Genomic DNA, 18,497 nt, shown 5'->3' on the forward strand with positions numbered 1-18,497 from the left:
AGCCCATTGGGAGGGCAACGTTAGGTAGCTATCAGCCTTGGCCCATCATAGGAGCTGACTTTAAAGCCCAAGCCTGGACAAAATGGACCTGCCAATCAAGTTACGTATACTGATGTTCAATAGAACCTTAAGAAAATAGCCTTGGCCCCAAAAAAGTAGGTTTCATTATCAGCCCAGGTATGGACACATGAACCTGTCGACACATTTTAAAACAATTTGTTAATACAAATGAAAACATTGAATAAAACTGTAGTGACCTCAAGATTGTACCTCCTATAGCACATCCTTGAGTGAAAATGTGTGGGACTCATATATGATTTTCATTGAGATACGAGTAAAAAAAAAACATTTATGGTTCCAACACACTTTCATGACATGATGTGCGATATGAGGTACAATCTTTAGGTCACTTCAGTTCAGGACGACTCTAAAATATTTTACATATGTATCTTAACATGCGGGCAGGGCTCATTTTATTCACCAAAGCCCATTGGTTCGGCAACCAATATCAGTTATATATATGCTTGGGTGGGGAAAAAAAACTATGTAGCCCGAGCCCAGACAAATTGAAGTGATCAATGGAGCATATTGATACAAGAATAATGATGAATGCACGTGATTTTTTGTATGCAGCTGATGTGGCATGCGCACGCAGATTTTTTTCCAATCCTTAAGAAAAAGATCTATGATTTTGTGCCCTGCCACGTCAGTTGCATACCGAAATCTGCAGATTTTTTCCTGTGCATTCCATTGTCTCAGTCGAAAAAACGAAAAAAATTAAAAATTAAAAACAAAAAGAATCTGATCACATTTACAATATCGAACTCACCATTTTTATTGTCAAATTAGACATTTTTATTGTTGAGTTCACCACTTTATATTGTTAAGGTCCAACTCCCATTTAAGCTCCTCACTTATCTACACATATATTATAGTTGTAAAATGGACAATTGGATCAAAAGTTACATTGAAATTTTCATAAATTTTAGAATCTCAATTTTGTTCTTCATTTTTTTATATTATAAATCATTAAAATAAATAAAATAAATAAATTTAAATATTCAAAATTAAAAATATTCATTCTCCATTAATCATTTGGGGTAGAAATAAATCGTAAAAATTGATCTCAACCCTCATTGAAAAATCCAAGTACGTGAAAGAAGATGAGAAAAAGTAGTTTCCATATTTAAAAAACATTATAACTAAATGCATTGTTAAGACACCGTCCAAAACTTAGGGATTATTTAGAAAGAAATCCTCCACCAAGGTCCTTTTAAGTACTTTTCCCTTAATCAAATCTATTTGGATCCTAAGAATAACGGATCTATGGGGGTATTGATCCCAGTCCATTGATAGTCTCAGAAACAACTTTTGCCTAGAACACACCATCCTTGAGAAATTATAATTTTTATATGAATGATGCTAAAGCGACTTCTTACAACACTGCGTGCAATGAACTGACGTGGAGGTATTTACTGGATTTAGATTATGAATCTCGTGACAGAGAGGTGATATAAGTAAAGGATAATTACAAAATCACCCTCACAAATTAGTAAGGGCAACCTGTGCGCCGAATTGTTGTCTTTAATGGGTTAAAAATTTCGAAATGAGCTGATTTTTTGGTGAGGCTCACTTTTATGCTAGATCCTCGTCACTTTCAAAGCTTTTTAATTCATATAAAACAAAACAATTACGCTATTTTGTGGGTTGCCCAAATTAATTTGTGGGGGTGCTTTTATAATAAAAGTTTGTGTGTTAATAGAAGCTCTCTTATTTTATTTTGTTTTTTTTTGACAGTAAAGATTTGTCGCTTATCTAACCATCAGTTTTGTACGTTTCGTCGTTTCTCAATGATCAGATTCAAGGCATCTTTCATTACTTGAATTCCAGTCAATAGAAGACAAAAAAAAAAAAAAGTTGCTCACATATTTCATTTTTTGCTTTAAGAACAAGATAATAAGGGAAATACTAGTAATTTATTTAGAGCTTCATCATCACAAGGACTACTATTACTTCTACATATAAGTAATAGACCTTCACTTCATATCAGAGACCCCACACATAATTATTTATTTATGGATGATTGTTCTTCTCCCTCATTTGCAAGTACAAGGGTCGCAGGTGCAGTTGGGTCCACACTGGCAGCCTCCATTCTCGGCTCCCACTCCCATCTCCGAGCCCTCAACAAAGTATCTGTAAATCAAGACTTTCATAAATTATTAGTTTAAAAAAAAATTAATCTTTATTATTTTATTAATTAAGAAAGAATTGGGATGGCGTTAGAAAAAATTGGCGTGGAAATAGAATCTCTCTAAATAATAATTAAATAAAGAGAGAGAGAGAGAGAGAGATTTGGGATGGTGAAACGTACCCTTTCTGAGGAGCAACCCCTTCAATGATCATCTTAGTGGTGGTCCTCTCACCAGAGAAGCTCAAGTCCGGGTACATCTTGCATCTACAACCACACCTTGAAATTACTAAATACCCCCCCTCTAACATCGATAAATTAGATTAAAACAAAAGAAACAGTCCTATTTTTTTTAAACCAAAAAATAAAGTAAAAAAAAATCAAGCTTGAATATAAAGAATATTGTTTGAAATGACAAGTTTACCCTCCGCATCCGCTGCCACACTTGCAGGCAGAACCGCAACCACAGTTTCCTCCGCAGCACGACATTTTCTACGAAGAAAATAGAAGAAGAAGAAGAAGATTGATCGAAGAAACCAAAGAGCCTAGGATGATTTTTCAGGGTGAGCCCATGACCTCCTATTTATAGTGCAGTCCAAGAGAGAGAGTGGCACCTATCACCGTACACGCGTCAAAATCTGCATAATTGTCCAGCGTGTCAGTAGTCAGTACAACGCATCTGCCCTCCTCACCACGTATTTATCAAATCCCTCACGAGTCTTTTTTTTCTCACAGTGAGCAGACTCCTCAGTTCCTGTCACGTCAAGCAATTAAGGGTAATTTCGTAATTAACAAGGGTAGTTTCGTAAATTAAGAAACATTCAATACACGTGGGTACATGTGATTGGTTAATCCCAAATTTCTGTGAACAAAAAGTTTTTCATCCCTAACAGCCACCCTCCGTTTCTACCAAAAGCTTTTTTATTTTATTTTATTTATTTATTTATTTATTTATTTATTTTTATTTTTATAGAAATATTTCAATTCTATTTAAGGACACTTTCCCTACAAACTTGGTAAGATTCTTTCCTTACAAGTATGATTTCAATCTCAAATGGATTATCGCATTGGCAGTCCAACAACATAGTCTTAAACTCAGTTTCGATGCAAGTTATTTTCGTCTTGATCAAGGTTTAGAAAATGGATGGATAACGAAATCACAAATTTAAAATTTTTAAACAAATTATTAAACTGCATCTAGATAGTATGGGATTTCTTTTCTATTTGATTTTTTCCTTTTTTTCTCTTTTTAACTTTAAAAGAAAAAAAAACACTTTAGAACTCTTAAATGAGCTCTCAAAGCATAGAAGTTACTCAATTAAATATGAGGCCGCTTAGCCTTACTAAGTCAGTAAGAATTTCATCCTTACTGAGGGTACTTGAACTCTCTTCTTTGCATCTGGAAAATATGACCCAATGCTTCAGGATTGTCGAGACTAAATTCTATGAATTTTGAAAAAATAAAATTTTAAGAAAAAATTATTTTTCTCTATTGAATTTTATTTTTAAGTTTAAGAGTTACGTGAAATTAAAATTAAAATTAAAATTCAACTCTAAAAATTAATTTTTAGAGTTTTGAAAATTGACTGCTATCGAACTCCAACATAACTCATAAAATTAAAATTGAAATTCAACTCTAAAATCTAATTTTTTAAAAAAATTTATTTTTCAAAATTCATTGAATTTGTTCCTCTACTACCTTGAAGCATAAGATCATGCTTTTAAATGCCACAAGCTAGTAAGGTGAAATCCTTACTAACTTAGTAAGGCTAGTCCGACTTGGCAAACTATGCAAGATGTATAATTGGGCAAAAGTATCATTGCATATCTTTTTATGAAATCGTTCCCGAAATTACAACATACTCTTGACTTCTTCAAATATTGGGTTTTGAAAAATTAATGTATTAATTTGTCCATTTTTTTTTCCCATTGATTTAGACTAACCCTCTACCTTTCGGTGAATATTTGAGATACTCTTATGTTCAAAATGACATTATGCCCCTTGACCTTTATCCTCTTTACTAGACTATTGACGCCCTCGTCTTCCACCGTTAGTAATAAAAAAATCCTTAATTTGTCTTTTCGAAGCTAGCACTTTTCTTATCTCCCATAATTTTGGTTTTCTCTTCCTCTTCAACCTAAAGATTTTATCTCCTTTAATTTTCAAGTCTCAACAATAAAATATTATTTCTTCATAAGTAAAAGATGATGGAATTTTTTATATATATAAAAAGAAAAAATCAAAATTTTTTATTTAACAAATGATAAAAACTATAAGGTTGAATGGATTACAAATAATTTATTATAAAGATTAAAGAACTTAAAGTTAGACAGATTTTTTAGAGAAAAATTAAGAAATTTTATTTAGAGTTTAAAGATTGGGAGCATTTAGATTAATTTTCATTAGTTTATAAGAAAAAACTGAATACATAGAAACAAATTTAAAATATAAGGGTATCTCACTGTTAGAACACTACAGCAAAATCAAAATCATGGAATGTCAAGTACTCCTTCACCATCCTCCACATGTCTCTTTTTTATTAATTCCACATGTCCTTCTCTATAGTCTACACCTGTCACAAGAATGGTGTATCGATTTAGTATTTAGACACTTGTCCAAGTACACATGTGGAAGTTACTTGATAAGTCGATGTGTCTCAAAGAGACAGCAGTAGTTGAATTACCACTTTGTTATTCAAATATTGAAGAACATGTGTCCAAAGTAGTTCTTGCAAGTGACTCATGTAACCACCCAGGAAGAGTCGTCTCCCTCTTCAGATCCCTTTCTTTTTCTAATTATTTTAATTGTAAAAAGGTGCTTATAAATATCTTCAAGGTTTGTAATAAAAAGATAATGAGATAGAATATTATATAAAGAGAAAACCTAACATGCCAAAGTAATTAAGATTTGAAATCTTATTAAATGTTTTAGATCCACATGTATTGACATACAAGAGTTCGCCTGTGATTACGGCATAGACATTCTCTTTTGAATTAAGGGGTACAAATAAAAAAAAAATAAAATTTAAGAGTATTATTAAAAAAAATTAATTAAAAAAATAGAAGATGAAAAATAATAAAATAAATTAAAAGGCTAAAAGAGAAAATATAGAAAAATTACTTGATGAAATATAAAGAAAATTAAGTAGATTTTACAAAATATAATTTGATAGGAGGTTTAAAAGAGTAAAAGGGAAAAAATAAAGTTTGAAGAATATTACTAAAAAAAATTGAAATTAAAAAAAATAAAAGATAAAAAATAATAAAATAGATTAAAAAGATAATAGAGAAAATTGTGTCAGATAGGTTTGCCCAATAAATCTCTGAATTTTTTTTTTGGACAAAAATTATGTCTATTTCATTATCCAAAATCCCATCGTTAATCTTGAAAAAATCAAGAAATGGATTGTGTGAAATTGACTTCAAGAGAATTATATAGTTTAAAAGCTTAACAAAGGGAAAGAGAAGGAGAAAGAAAACTCTATTCGTCCATCCATTAACTTTATGTAAACAACAACATAATTGAAATAAAAGTGATTGATTTGTTGTGCTAAACTTATTGCATAATATTTCCCTCTGTATCTCAGATGTCTGTTATCAATACATCGCGTGTATCACAACTACCTTCAAAATAATAAAAAATTGTATCATATCTTAAAAAGTCAACTCTCAATCTACATTGGTGGACCACCAGTCAGCAATTAGGATCCGGTAAAAACGAAATGTACTGGATCGTGGCACACGAGTCATCATCATAGACTACGATAGGTACCTAACATCGAAAGCGGATCCTCTGTACCTCTTTTTTTTTTTTTTTTTTTCCCCTGTAGCGCTTTCGGCCGATTTAGAAAGTACCACTTCAACATACAATAAAATTACACGAAAAGTGTTAAGAATTGGAGGTTCAGTTACCGTCCCCATTTACAAAGTCTTATCGCTTATCCAACCAACAGGTTTCTACGTTTCATCGTTTCTAGGGCATCTTTCATTAACTTGACAAAAAGTTGCTCACAAGATAATAAGTAATAGGAAGGAGTCATATATATATATTTCAATTTAGCGTCAAAAGGACAACTCCTTCAGATATACATACATAAACTCAACCACCACACAAATGAAAGGAAACACTAGTAATTTATTTAGAGCTTCATCATCACAAGGACTACTACTACATACAAGTAATAGACCTTCACTTCACTTCAGAGACCCCCACACATAATTAATACTATTTCCTTCTTTATTTTTATTATTTATTTATTTATGGATGACTGACTGACTTTACTTCTTGGGGCAATTACAAGGGTTGCAGCTGCAGTTTGCTCCACACGAGCAACCGCAGTCTCCATTCTCAGCTCCCACTCCCATCTCCGAACCCTCCTCAACAAAGTATCTGTAAATCCAAACTTTTATATATATCATTAGTTTTATAATAATTAATCTTCATTATAATTAAGAAAAAATTGAGATGGCATTAGAAAAACTTGGCGTGGAAATAGAATCTCTCTTAATAATTAAATAAATTGAGAGAGAGAGAGATATTTGGGATGATGAAACATACCCTTTCTGAGGAGCAACCCCATCAATGATCGTCTCAGTGGTGATCCTCTCACCAGAGAAGCTCATGTCTGGGTACATCTTGCATCTACAACCACACCTCGAAATTAATAAATACCCCCCCACTCCACTAACATCGATAAAATTAAATTAAAAACAAAAGAAATAGTCCTATAATTTTTACAAACTAGAATAGTAATTTAACCAAAACTCAAGCTTCGATAGAAAGAATATTGTTGGAAATGACAAGTTTACCCTCCACATCCGCTGCCACACTTGCAGCCTGAATCGCAACTACAGTTTCCTCCGCAGCACGACATTTTCTAATAAGAAAATTAAGAAAGAAAGCAGGAGAAGAAGAAGATCGATCCAAGAAAACTAAGAGTCTGTGATGATTTTTCAGAGTGTGCCCATGACTCCTATTTATAGTGCCTATCGTTGTACACGCGTCACAATCTGCATCATTGAACCAACGTATCAGCAGTTAGGACAACGCTACAGTGCCCTCCTCACCATACATCAATCAATCCCTCACAACCATCCTTTAATTGCTCTTTTTGAATAACGCGGATGATCTGGCAACGCCACAGAACGATCTTTTTTCTTGTGTATCGCGAAGAAAAGATCTATGGCTCTGCGATCTTCCCACGTCAACCAGGTAAATATTTAGTTCAATTTTATCCTCTGATTTAACGAAGAGAGCAGGACTTGGACGCAAAAAACCTTATCGAAAGTTTAATGCATTCACCAACACATTTTTCAACGTTTGGTAACCACGGCAATTTGCGCACGTGGCAGTGGCAAGTAGTTGTATAATTAGGAAAAAACTTTCCTTTCTTAATAGAGTCATTTTGATAGTAATACTTGGTACATAGTCCTAACTTTTATTTTTTTATGAAAAAATTTAGATTTTAATTAATTTTTATTAAATAGTAATTTTAACTAAGAAACTTTAGAGATTTAATTTCTTAGAGTGAGAAGTGTAAATGTTCACTTTAATACGAATTTTATATATGATATTCCAGTGTATTCACATTTTTGCACATGATGACTTTCACCCTATTAAAACTTAAAACTTATAAACTTTGAATTTTTTATTATTTCTTTCTCGTTTTTAGGAATTTTTTTTCTTGATCTTTTACTTTTTTTTTTTTATTATACTAATTTTTTACTTTTTTTTCAAATAAAAATAGACAATCATTTTCAAGGTACCCAATCTAATTCAATGGTTGTTGTTTAAGACATATTCAACTTAATTAACCAATAAAATAAATAAGAAAATCAAAATTTATCAAACCTAATTTTCCTTATATTCTATGTAGAAAGAAGGTAAAAAGATCACTTAATTCAATATCGACTTTTAGTAATCTTATTAGAAGTAATTATAAATAAAAAATAATTTTATTTTAATTTTTACTTAAGAAAAACACGAATGAGGACTTGACATCAAAGCTTCCAACTAAAGATTGATTTAAGATTTTTAACTAAGTGCTTAAAGATACAAGCTAAGATCTTGAAAATAATACAACAAAATTGCTATCAAAATATTTTTTTCAAAATTTTCAAATTTTTATGATTTTTAGAATAGAAAAGAAAATAGGTGAAAATTTGACCCTTACACTCTAAACTTAAAAATGATATTGTCCTCAATATTTTAACATGCACGTGCAAATGCAAAATTGAAATTGACAAAAGAAAATAAAGTAAGTTGGATAGTACCTAAAACTGAGACAACACATCATTCACCACTGTCGTAACGTATATTGTTTGAAGTCGAGAAATATTATGCTCATAACATAGGTGAATGGTTCTTAGATTATGTTGGATAAATACGCAATACAAAATAACTACTAAAAAAAATGTAAGTTGCCTCCTAATATTGATAAGTCTTATGTTTTCAGCCAAACTTATTAGATTTGAAGATCTCAACTTGGATTACATGGATTGTCTCTCAAATAACACTAAGTTTAACGTCTTTAGCCGGACCTATGAAAAAGTGTGATTTATAAACATTTTTCTATCATCAAATTTGACAAACACCAAAGATTTTAAAAAAAAAAAAAGATAATTTTTTTATGAAAAGGTCATTCCAAGTGATAAAGATAGATAGAAGGAGAATAACAAGGATTGCTTCATTAAACAAAGATAATTATAATCTCTTCTTCTCTTTTTCACATATAAAAATAACAAAACTTTAATGGAAAACTTAAGCTAGGAAAAGAAAAATAAAATAAAAGGCTCAAAGCCTATACTAAAAGGAGAGGGGCCAAAGAAAGAGGCCATGAAAGGGGTCTAAGAAAGGGTCATTTTTACATTGAGAAATGTTCTATTTATAGAAATTTTTTATTCTAAAAAGATCCATTCTTAACCGTTTTAGCTATTGCGAATAAGATCACGTGCGAATCACATTTACACAATTTTACGATGCTCTAACCGAGGTCCATCGCCCCTCCCCAGTTGGCCATCGTGTCACGGTTGGGTTGAAATTTTTTCTTTCAATTTGACCGGAATACTTGATTATTTCTCTAAATTAAAATGCAATGTCTAATTTCTAATTTTGGGGCCTAATTTGATGGTCTGATCTTTGGTCTGCATAACGAATACGAGTAATCAGAATTTTCTGACAAATATAATTATTTATACATAATTAGTTCTAATTAGCATGGCATGACATGCAACGTGATATTTTGATGCTTAATATGTTTATTTACTTAATATAGAGAAATATGAATAAAACTCAAGATAAATCATTGGAAAAAGTACGGATAAATCATTATTTTGAGACACTGATCACGAACTTCCACAAAACTCATAATATTAAAATTGAAATTCAATTATGAATAATAACTTGTTTTGAAAATTTTATTTTTCAATTCATATAATTTTGTCCTCTACAACCTTGAAGCATCGGATAATGCTTTTAAATGCTACATGGTGAGCCTAAGGACCATAGTAAGGGTGAAATCCTCACTAACTTAGTAAGGCAAGTCGGACTCAACAAATTATTGGGCAAAAGCGTCATTGTAAATCATTTTATGAATATTGTGTTAACGTGTGCCCATATTCAATATAAATTCACTATTTAATTTGTCAATTTTTTTTGGTTTATTTGAGATACCCGATCAAAATGATGATATGCCCCTTGATCAAGATCCATGATTTGCGTGGGAAGAATGGGTTCGTCAAAACCGGGTGGAAAGGGACCAAGCTCAGAGCCAGAGGCGAGTTGACAGACAAAAGCTTGGATGTTGTGATTCCGCCTTTCCAGTAGCGAGTGAAACTCCGTGAATGGGCAGAAGGGTTTTTCCGGGTGTTGAGGAAACCTTCGTCAGGAGGTTTCTCTTTGAAGTTTTGCTCTAAATGATCCAGGAGACCTCTGTTCCCCTTATCGAAAGTTCGCGAAACAATATTATATATGTACATTCCATAACCTACTCTAGGTAATCTCTTTCTGAGCTAGATGGATTTACTTGTAAATTCTGTAATATTTTTTTCTCCTTAGTACAAAGGTTAATTGGGTCTTTGCCCTCTAAGCAAGTTTTCACACCTATTAACATGCGTAAGGTGCGGCATCAACCTGAACACGGAGAGGATTTCCCTAAAATGTTGATAGGCGTGTCAAGAAGTATTTACTAGACTATTGATGCCATCATCTTCCACGGTTAGTAAAAACAATCTTTAATTTATCTTATCAAAACTAGCACTTTTCATACATAATATTTGTTTTCTCTTCTTCAACTTAAAGATTTAATCTCCTTTAATTTTCAAGTCTTAACAATAAAATATTATTTCTTGAGAAGTTAGAACACTGCATAAGATCAAAATCATGGAATGTCAAATACTCCTTCACCATCACCCACATGTCTCTTTTGTATTAATTCCACATGTCCTCTCTATAGTCTACACTTTTCATAAGAAGAACAGTTAGGGAATTCCACTTGTCACAACAAGGGTGCTGTTAAGTTTTGGGACACTTGTTCAAGTACACATGTGGAAGTTACTTGATAAGTCAATCTGTCTCAAAGAGACAACAATTGTAGAATAACCACTGCGTTATTCATATATCGAAGAACATGTGTCCGAAGTAGTTCTTGCTAGTGACTCGTTTAACCACCCAGCATGAGTCGTCTCCCTCTCTTGATCCCTTTCTTTTTCTAATTATTTTAACTGTAAATAGTTGCTTATAAATACCTTCAAGATATGTAATAGAAAGATAATGAAAATTACTTTTTCTTAGTAAAAGTTTAGTACGCTTGTTTACTCACTATTTACCAAAATGCGGAGGGATATTCTATTAAGAGTAAGACAAGTATGCCAAAATAATTAAGATTTGCAATCTTATTAAGTGTTTTAGGTCCGCTTGTATTGACATAGTAGAGTTCGCCCGTGTCTACGGCACAAACATTCTCTCAGGATAAAAGCGTAAAATCATAAAAAATAAAATTAAAGAGGGTATTATTAAATTTTTTAGAAGTTAAAGAGAAAAGATGAAAAATAATAAAGTAAGTAAAAGACTAAAAGAGAAAATATAGAAAAATTATAAATGGTGAAATGTAAAGAAAATAAAGTACGTTCTACAAAATTATAATTTGATTGGAGAGTTAAAAGGGTAAAAGTGAAAAAATAATATTTGAAAAATATATTTAAAGAATTTTGAAATTAAAAAGATAAAAGATAAAAAATAATAAAATAGATTAAAAAGGATAATCGAGAAAATATACTAAATTAAGAAAGATTGAAGAGTAAAGAAAATAAAATAGGACCCCAAAACTGTAATTTAATGAGAGTTTTATCCACACAAAAACACACACGAGTGGGTCATATTGTTGTAATTAATTTTTTTGAGGTTAAGGGGTAAAAAATAATAAAATAAGTTAAAGAGGAGATATGGTAAAGTTAGAGGGAGTGAAGAGGAAAGTAGAAAAAATGTGGTGTAGGTTAGTGAAACAATTGCCCTACCACAAAAATATTGTTGAGGGGATATTTATCTACAACTCAAAAAATACAAAATTCTAGTAACTCAGTTGTATTTTATAATTTATTATGTAAATTGGCAATTCAACACCATAACCCTTTAGATTTCACGGAAAAACTCATATTCATAAAATAAAATAAAAATCATTTTTTAATTTTAATTAAAGGAATTTAAAATGGTTGCCAACCAACTTCTCAAGTTTTAAATTAATATATAATGTTGAAAAATATTTTTTTTTCTAAGTTTTTAAAATTTTTTCTTCTACATCCTTATCGCGGATTATGTTTTTAGATGCGACAACATGATGCTGTCCAGAAAATTTCTTTAGTAATTAAGTAAAAAAAAAGTGTTTTACACTTATAAATCACCATATTTTTTAGAGAGTTGTTATTGGCACCTCAACTTTTACTTACTACACCCCAATTTAAAATAAAGAAAATTAGTGAATGGTTTAGTATAACTAAAAGTTGGGATGCCAATAAAAGTTTTTATTTTTTATTTTTTATAGATGTTGCTAGATTTCTATTTTTTAAATTTAAGATTTTATATGAACCTAATCATAATTGTAAATAACTATTGAAATTGCTTGAAATGAGTGTTATATTGTTTTATAATGTTGAAATTATAATATGAGCCCAAACCTTTGTAGTGTTTGAAAAGTGTGTTTTAATAATTAATTGGGGTGTAATAAATGTTTTAAGAAATTGGGTTGTAATAAGTAAGAGTTGGGGTGCCAATAGCAACTCTCCTTTGGACCTAACTATTGCATTTTAAATGCAAAAGTGACAATTTTAAGGGAACCTTACTTAAAAAGTTTGTTACCCATTAAACCTCACATTATCGAGCTTGTTACCCAACAAATATTGGAGTTAGGATCCACGTCATAAAATTCAAATTATAACGATTAATTTGTTGCTTAACATACCTTGGATTGGATTCTAACCACATTAAATTGTGGCATATAAAAACATGATTTGATTAGACAAGATTATAAAGGACAATATTCTAAGAACTTTAAAAACAAAATTTAAAAAAAAATAAAAAAGAGTAATTTTTACGAAAAAATTTTAATTTTAAATTTTAGAGTTGAGTAGTCATCCATTTTCTATACCTACTATCAAACGCAAAAGGATCATATTTTTATAATTGTTTCTTTTAAATCTGATTTTTTTTCATAAAATTTATGAATTTGGATTGCTAATTTGATAAGCCTTATGGGTCCAAGGACTCTTAATAAAATTTGAAATCTTACTAAGTTAGTCACGCGGACTAATTCATAAAGTAAAGGAGTTTTTTAAATAAAATTGGGACAGACAGGTCTGTCCAGTAAATCTCTGAATTTCTTTTTGGCAAAATTGTGTCCATTTCACGATCCAAAATCCCACCATTAGTCTTGAAAAAAATCAAGAAATGTATTGTGTGAGATTGACTCCAAGAGCTTTGTATAGTTTAAAAGCTTTACGAAGAGGGAAAGAGAAAGAGAAATAAAACTCTGTTCCTCCGTCCGATAACTTTATGTAAACAACACCACAATTGAAATAAAAGTAATTGATTTGTTGTTATTTCCCTCTTTATCTTAGATGTCTATTATCAATAGATCGAGAGTGTCCCAACTCACCTTCAAAATAATAAAAAAGTGTACCAAATCTCAATCTAAATGGGCACACGAGTCGGGAATTAGGATCGGAAAAAAAAAAAAAAAGAAATGTACTGGATAGTGAAACACGAGTCGTCATCATCACCTCTTTTTCTTTTTCTTTTTCTTTTTTTCTCCTGTAGCGCTTTTAGCCGATTTAGAAAGTGCCACTTCAACATACAATTAAATTACATGGATGAAAAGTTTTAGATAATTGGACTTTCAGTGACCATTTATTTACAGAGTCTTATCGCTTTCAGTGACCATTTATTTACAGAGTCATGGAAGATAAAAAAGTTGCTCACAAGATAATAAGTAATAGGAAGGAGTCATATATATTTCAATTTAGCTTCAAAAGGACGACTCCTTCACATATACATACATAAACTCAACAACCACACAAATGAAAGGAAACACTAGTAATTTATTTAGAGCTTCATCATCACAAGGACTACTACTACATACAAGTAATAGACCTTCACTTCTCATCACTTCAGAGACCCCCCACACACATAATTAATACTACTTCCTTCCTTATTTTTATCATTTATTTATTTATTTATGGATAACTGACTCTAATTCTTGGGGCAATTACAAGGGTTGCAGCTGCAGTTTGCTCCACACGAGCAGCCGCAGCCTCCATTCTCAGCTCCCACTCCCATCTCCGAACCCTCCTCAACAAAGTATCTGTAAATCCAAACATTAGTTTTGTAATAATTAATCTTCATTATAATTAAGACAAAATTGTGGTGGCATTAGAAAAAAATTGAGGTGGAAATAGAATCTCTCTTAATAATTAAATAAATTGAGAGAGAGAGATATTTGGGATGATGAAAACGTACCCTTTCTGAGGAGCAACCCCATCAATGATCGTCTCAGTGGTGATCCTCTCACCAGAGAAGCTCATGTCTGGGTACATCTTGCATCTACAACCACACCTCGAAATTAATAAATACCCCCCCACTCCACTAACATCGACAAAATTAAATTAAAAACAAAAGAAATAGTCCTATAATTTTTACATACTAGAATAGTAATAGTAATTAATTAAACCAAAAATAAAGTAAAACTCAAGCTTCAATATAAAGAATATTGTTGGAAATGACAAGTTTACCCTCCACATCCGCTGCCACACTTGCAGCCTGAAGCGCAACCACAGTTTCCTCCGCAGCACGACATTTTCTAATAAGAAAATTAAGAAAGAAGGTTGAACAAGAAGAAGAAGAAGAAGAAGATGAATCGAAGAAAACACAAGAGTGTTGGATGATTTTTCAGAGTGAGCCCATGACTCCTATTTATAGTGAAGTTGGAAGAGGATGTGGTGCCTATCGCCGTACACGCGTCACAATCTGCACCATTGAACCAACGTGTCAATTGTCAGTACAACGCAACAGTCCCCTCCTCCCATAATATAAATCAATCCCTGACAACCATCCTTTAATAGCTCTTTATCCTTTTCCACCCAAAATAATAGTTTCTTTTTCAATAACGATGACTGCACGCGGTGGTATATCATACGTGATCTGTACGTGTGGCAAGAACACAGAAACGCAGATCTTTTTCCTTTGTATCCCGAAGAAAGATATCTATCGTGCTTTGCCCTTACCACGTCGACCGGGCCTCTGATTTAATGAATAGAGCTAGGCTTCGACGCAAACAACCTTATCGAAAGTTTGATATATTCCCCCAACACATTTTTCAACGTTTGGTAATTACTTACTGCAACTTGCGTACGTGGCATTGATCAGTGGCTGTATAACTAGGAAAAAACTTTCCTTACTAATGACGTAAGATTTTAAGCCTTACTAATACTCGTTTTACTCAAATGGATTATCACATCAGAGATCCAACACTACAACCCTCTAAGTTTCATCGACAAACTCAGATCCAACAAAATATATTCAAAAATAAATTCTTTTGAGCTTGAGACATTGTTTTGAAAATGGATAACTACCAAACTTCCACATAACTTAATTTTAAAATTTTTGTTTTTCAAAGTTCATAAAAAAATTTCTTCTACAACTCTAAAGTATCGGATCATGGTTTTAAATGCCATAAGGACATTAGAAAAGGTGAAATACTTACTAAATTAATAAGACTAATCCGACTCGGCAAACTATATAAGGTGTAATGATGTATGATTGGGCAAAACCTTCATTGCATATCTTTTTATGAAGGATTGTGTTAACGTGTGCTAATAGATTTTGGAAATTGGATTTTGTACCGAAAATTTTCTTTATTTTTTTTTATTAAAATACCCTCAAATTCTAATTTTCAAAATGTATTTATTGCACTTTAACGAATGCCCAACAAGTCCCTTTTATGAAACCCGTAACAAAATTACAACGTACTCTTAAAATTTTCAAATATTAGGTTTTGACAAATTAATATATTAATTTGTCCATTTTTTATTATTGCAATCAAAGGGTGGAATTCATTTCGATGTCTTTTTGACGATGGATAAGATTTAGTAAGGCCTTTTTCCTCATTATCTTAGAAAGGAAAGGATTTCTCAATAGTAAATGATTGTACTTAAAGATTATAAAATCTATCCCCTGACCCACTTTGCGAATCTTTGTATTAATTATTATTATCAACTCTAAAAGATTATAATTCTTTAGAATAGAGAGATTGTAATTCTTTTAATATTAAGACAAAACCTAAGATTTCTTAAAGAGAGTTATTATTGTCACACCAACTTTTTATAATACCACACTAACTATAAATAATTGCACAACCTTTGGTGTGGCTTTAGTAAAAGTTGGTGTGGCACTAGTAACTCTCTTTCTTAAATTATTCCATAAGTCACGAAGAGAGCACAAAGAAAAAAAAAGCACTTGAAGGATTCGATCGTCCATGGATTCCTTTATACACTTTAGCCAAAAAGGATGGTTTTGGTCCTCTCTTATTGCTTGTCTCACTTTTCTATTTTTGAGTGCCGATTTTTTAATTCAACCTAACAGGGGGACTAAAAAACTCACCGACGTGGCATGGACAAAGAACTGTAGATTCTGTCCCTTGGGATATACAACTGATCTGTCATTTGTAGTTGTGTTTTTCGAGAGTACAATTGTGTATCCCAAGCAAAAGAATCTACGATTCTTTGCGACTTGGTGAGTTTTTGAGTCTGGCTGCCAGGTTGAGTTAAAAAATCATTAGTCTTGTTTTTTTTTTTCTTTTCTTTTTTATTTGTGACTATGTTCAATTAATCCTACTTTATTCACAATTAAGTTCAAAATAAGATTTATGTTACCGACCCCACCACAATCCTTAAAATAAGATGTAGATGATGATGAATGTCTCATGTCTTACAACCCTTGTAGCTCTTTCAACGATCATAAGACACCCAAATGATGAAACTAGTCCACAGGACCGTTAGTGTACCACAAGGGTTGTAGCACACGCAGAGATTTTGCCTTTCTTAGTGGTGGTGGTGGTGGACCTGAAACCTATTCTGTCCATCTATTGTGGAGTTGACAAATGTGGAATAATATTCTCTCTTTTTTTTTTTTTCTTTTTATAGGAAAAATTAGAAATTATATTTTACCTTTTTTTGTTCTTTTCCTATGGTTGGAGTGATTTCAGTGGGAAAATAATGACCGTAAGGGACTCTTTATTGATAAAATGTTCCGATTAGTCCTTAAGAATAGATTACCAATCATTTAAGTTTCATTTAATAAAATATTCACTTATTAAGAATCTTTTGAAGATTTTTTTTAAGAAAAATATCTGAAATACCCTTTTAACGAGTTTACAGAGTGGCTTAAGTTAAAAATATACTGAATCAAATAAAAAACTTAAATCAATTTATTTTCTTATTAATATTTTTGTGAAAATAAAATATAAATATTTTTATTTATTAAAATGTCAATATAATTTTATTTGGCTCATTTAAGTAGACTTGTTAGTTTTTCAGTTGAATCAATTTGATGAACACTCAAATTGAGTTTTAAAATAATATTTTAATTATTTAAAATTATTTATATTTCTTAATAATAGGTCAATTAGTTTGCTGATGTTGATAACCACACTCATATCCATCATCTATATGAGTTAAAAATCACTAATTTTGGGTAGCGAAAACCGGATTTATTTTTTTCATTGTTCATTTAGATTTTTTTTTTTTCAATTATTATGTAAGAGATGACCATAATCAAGGGACATGTCATTAATTTTGAAATATAAGATTATTTCAAATATTCTCAAATAAAACACATTTATTTAAACCTCAAAATTCGTTGGAAGAGTAATTGCGGCATTTTCACTTCAAAAATCCATTTTAAACCAATATTTGATCAAATGAGTACTAAAGAGTCCATTTTTTTTTCAGGAGGGACTTTTTTAGTACATATTTCAAAAAATTGCTCTTTGGGGTCAATGTCCAAAAATTATATTGGAAAAATCTGTTGGTTTATAATTATACATAAAAACTATTTTTCAATTTGTTGAAAAATTGAACTATTTTCTATGTTAAAAGGACAAATCTGTTCCCCACCCAAGTCCTAGGAATTTTTTTACCCCCATCTCTTGGTGTTATTCTTTCATGATTAACCTCATCCAGAAAACTTAAAACTCTATTTCCTATACCATAGCTGGTAAATTACTCCTCACAATAATTGTCATGGTGCAATCGAAAGTTTGAATTTCATTTTTCCAAGAATTTATTTTTTCGTGGTTATGTTGTTTTTTCTTAAAGGAAAGTTAAAAAAGATTAAAATGCAATCATAGAACCCTTAGTTGTCTCTTTCTCCTTCGTTTACAATATTACAATCCATACGTAGTAAATTCGCGATTGATTCACGAATTAGATGAATAATATTCTTCCCAATCAAAATTACCGTTGGTTTCAAAGATTCGGATTAATTCGCGGATCTTTGAATCCCAACGAATAGATCGCGATTTGTATGTATATTTCGTAAGTATTTTAATAAAATAATTTGTATTTTCTTATTCTCAAGAGAAGGGGAAAAAAAATCTTAAGTTGAAAATCGCCCCCACAAAAATAATTAATCTTGAACAACGTGAGGAGCTTCTAAAATACGTTGATATTGATTGTCAAGAGCTTGAAAATGAAAATAAATTACACCTAATCGTGAAGATATTCTTTTTAGCGAACTATTTGATCTATCTACTGTGCATTAATA

General features: G+C 31.3%; 2 protein-coding genes across 2 annotated transcripts; both read right to left on the minus strand.

Moving 5' to 3' along the window:
- Window positions 1-1,957: 1,957 nt before the first annotated feature.
- Window positions 1,958-2,770, minus strand: LOC147385596 (metallothionein-like protein type 2). The gene is made up of 3 exons (XM_086423662.1): window positions 2,613-2,770; window positions 2,372-2,455; window positions 1,958-2,193 (listed from the first exon to the last, which is right to left on the minus strand). The coding sequence occupies exons 1-3, from the start codon at window positions 2,675-2,677 to the stop codon at window positions 2,097-2,099; spliced, it is 246 nt and encodes an 81-aa protein (XP_086279788.1). The 5' UTR covers window positions 2,678-2,770; the 3' UTR covers window positions 1,958-2,096.
- A 10,899-nt stretch (window positions 2,771-13,669) lies between these two features.
- On the minus strand, window positions 13,670-14,628 carry LOC147385597 (metallothionein-like protein type 2). The gene is made up of 3 exons (XM_086424484.1): window positions 14,468-14,628; window positions 14,196-14,279; window positions 13,670-14,040 (listed from the first exon to the last, which is right to left on the minus strand). The coding sequence occupies exons 1-3, from the start codon at window positions 14,530-14,532 to the stop codon at window positions 13,929-13,931; spliced, it is 261 nt and encodes an 86-aa protein (XP_086280610.1). The 5' UTR covers window positions 14,533-14,628; the 3' UTR covers window positions 13,670-13,928.
- Window positions 14,629-18,497: the final 3,869 nt, after the last annotated feature.

Source organism: Akebia trifoliata, chromosome 14 (assembly GCF_017979445.1).
Source record: "Akebia trifoliata isolate Shusen 1 chromosome 14, ASM1797944v1, whole genome shotgun sequence".
NCBI lineage: Eukaryota > Viridiplantae > Streptophyta > Magnoliopsida > Ranunculales > Lardizabalaceae > Akebia > Akebia trifoliata.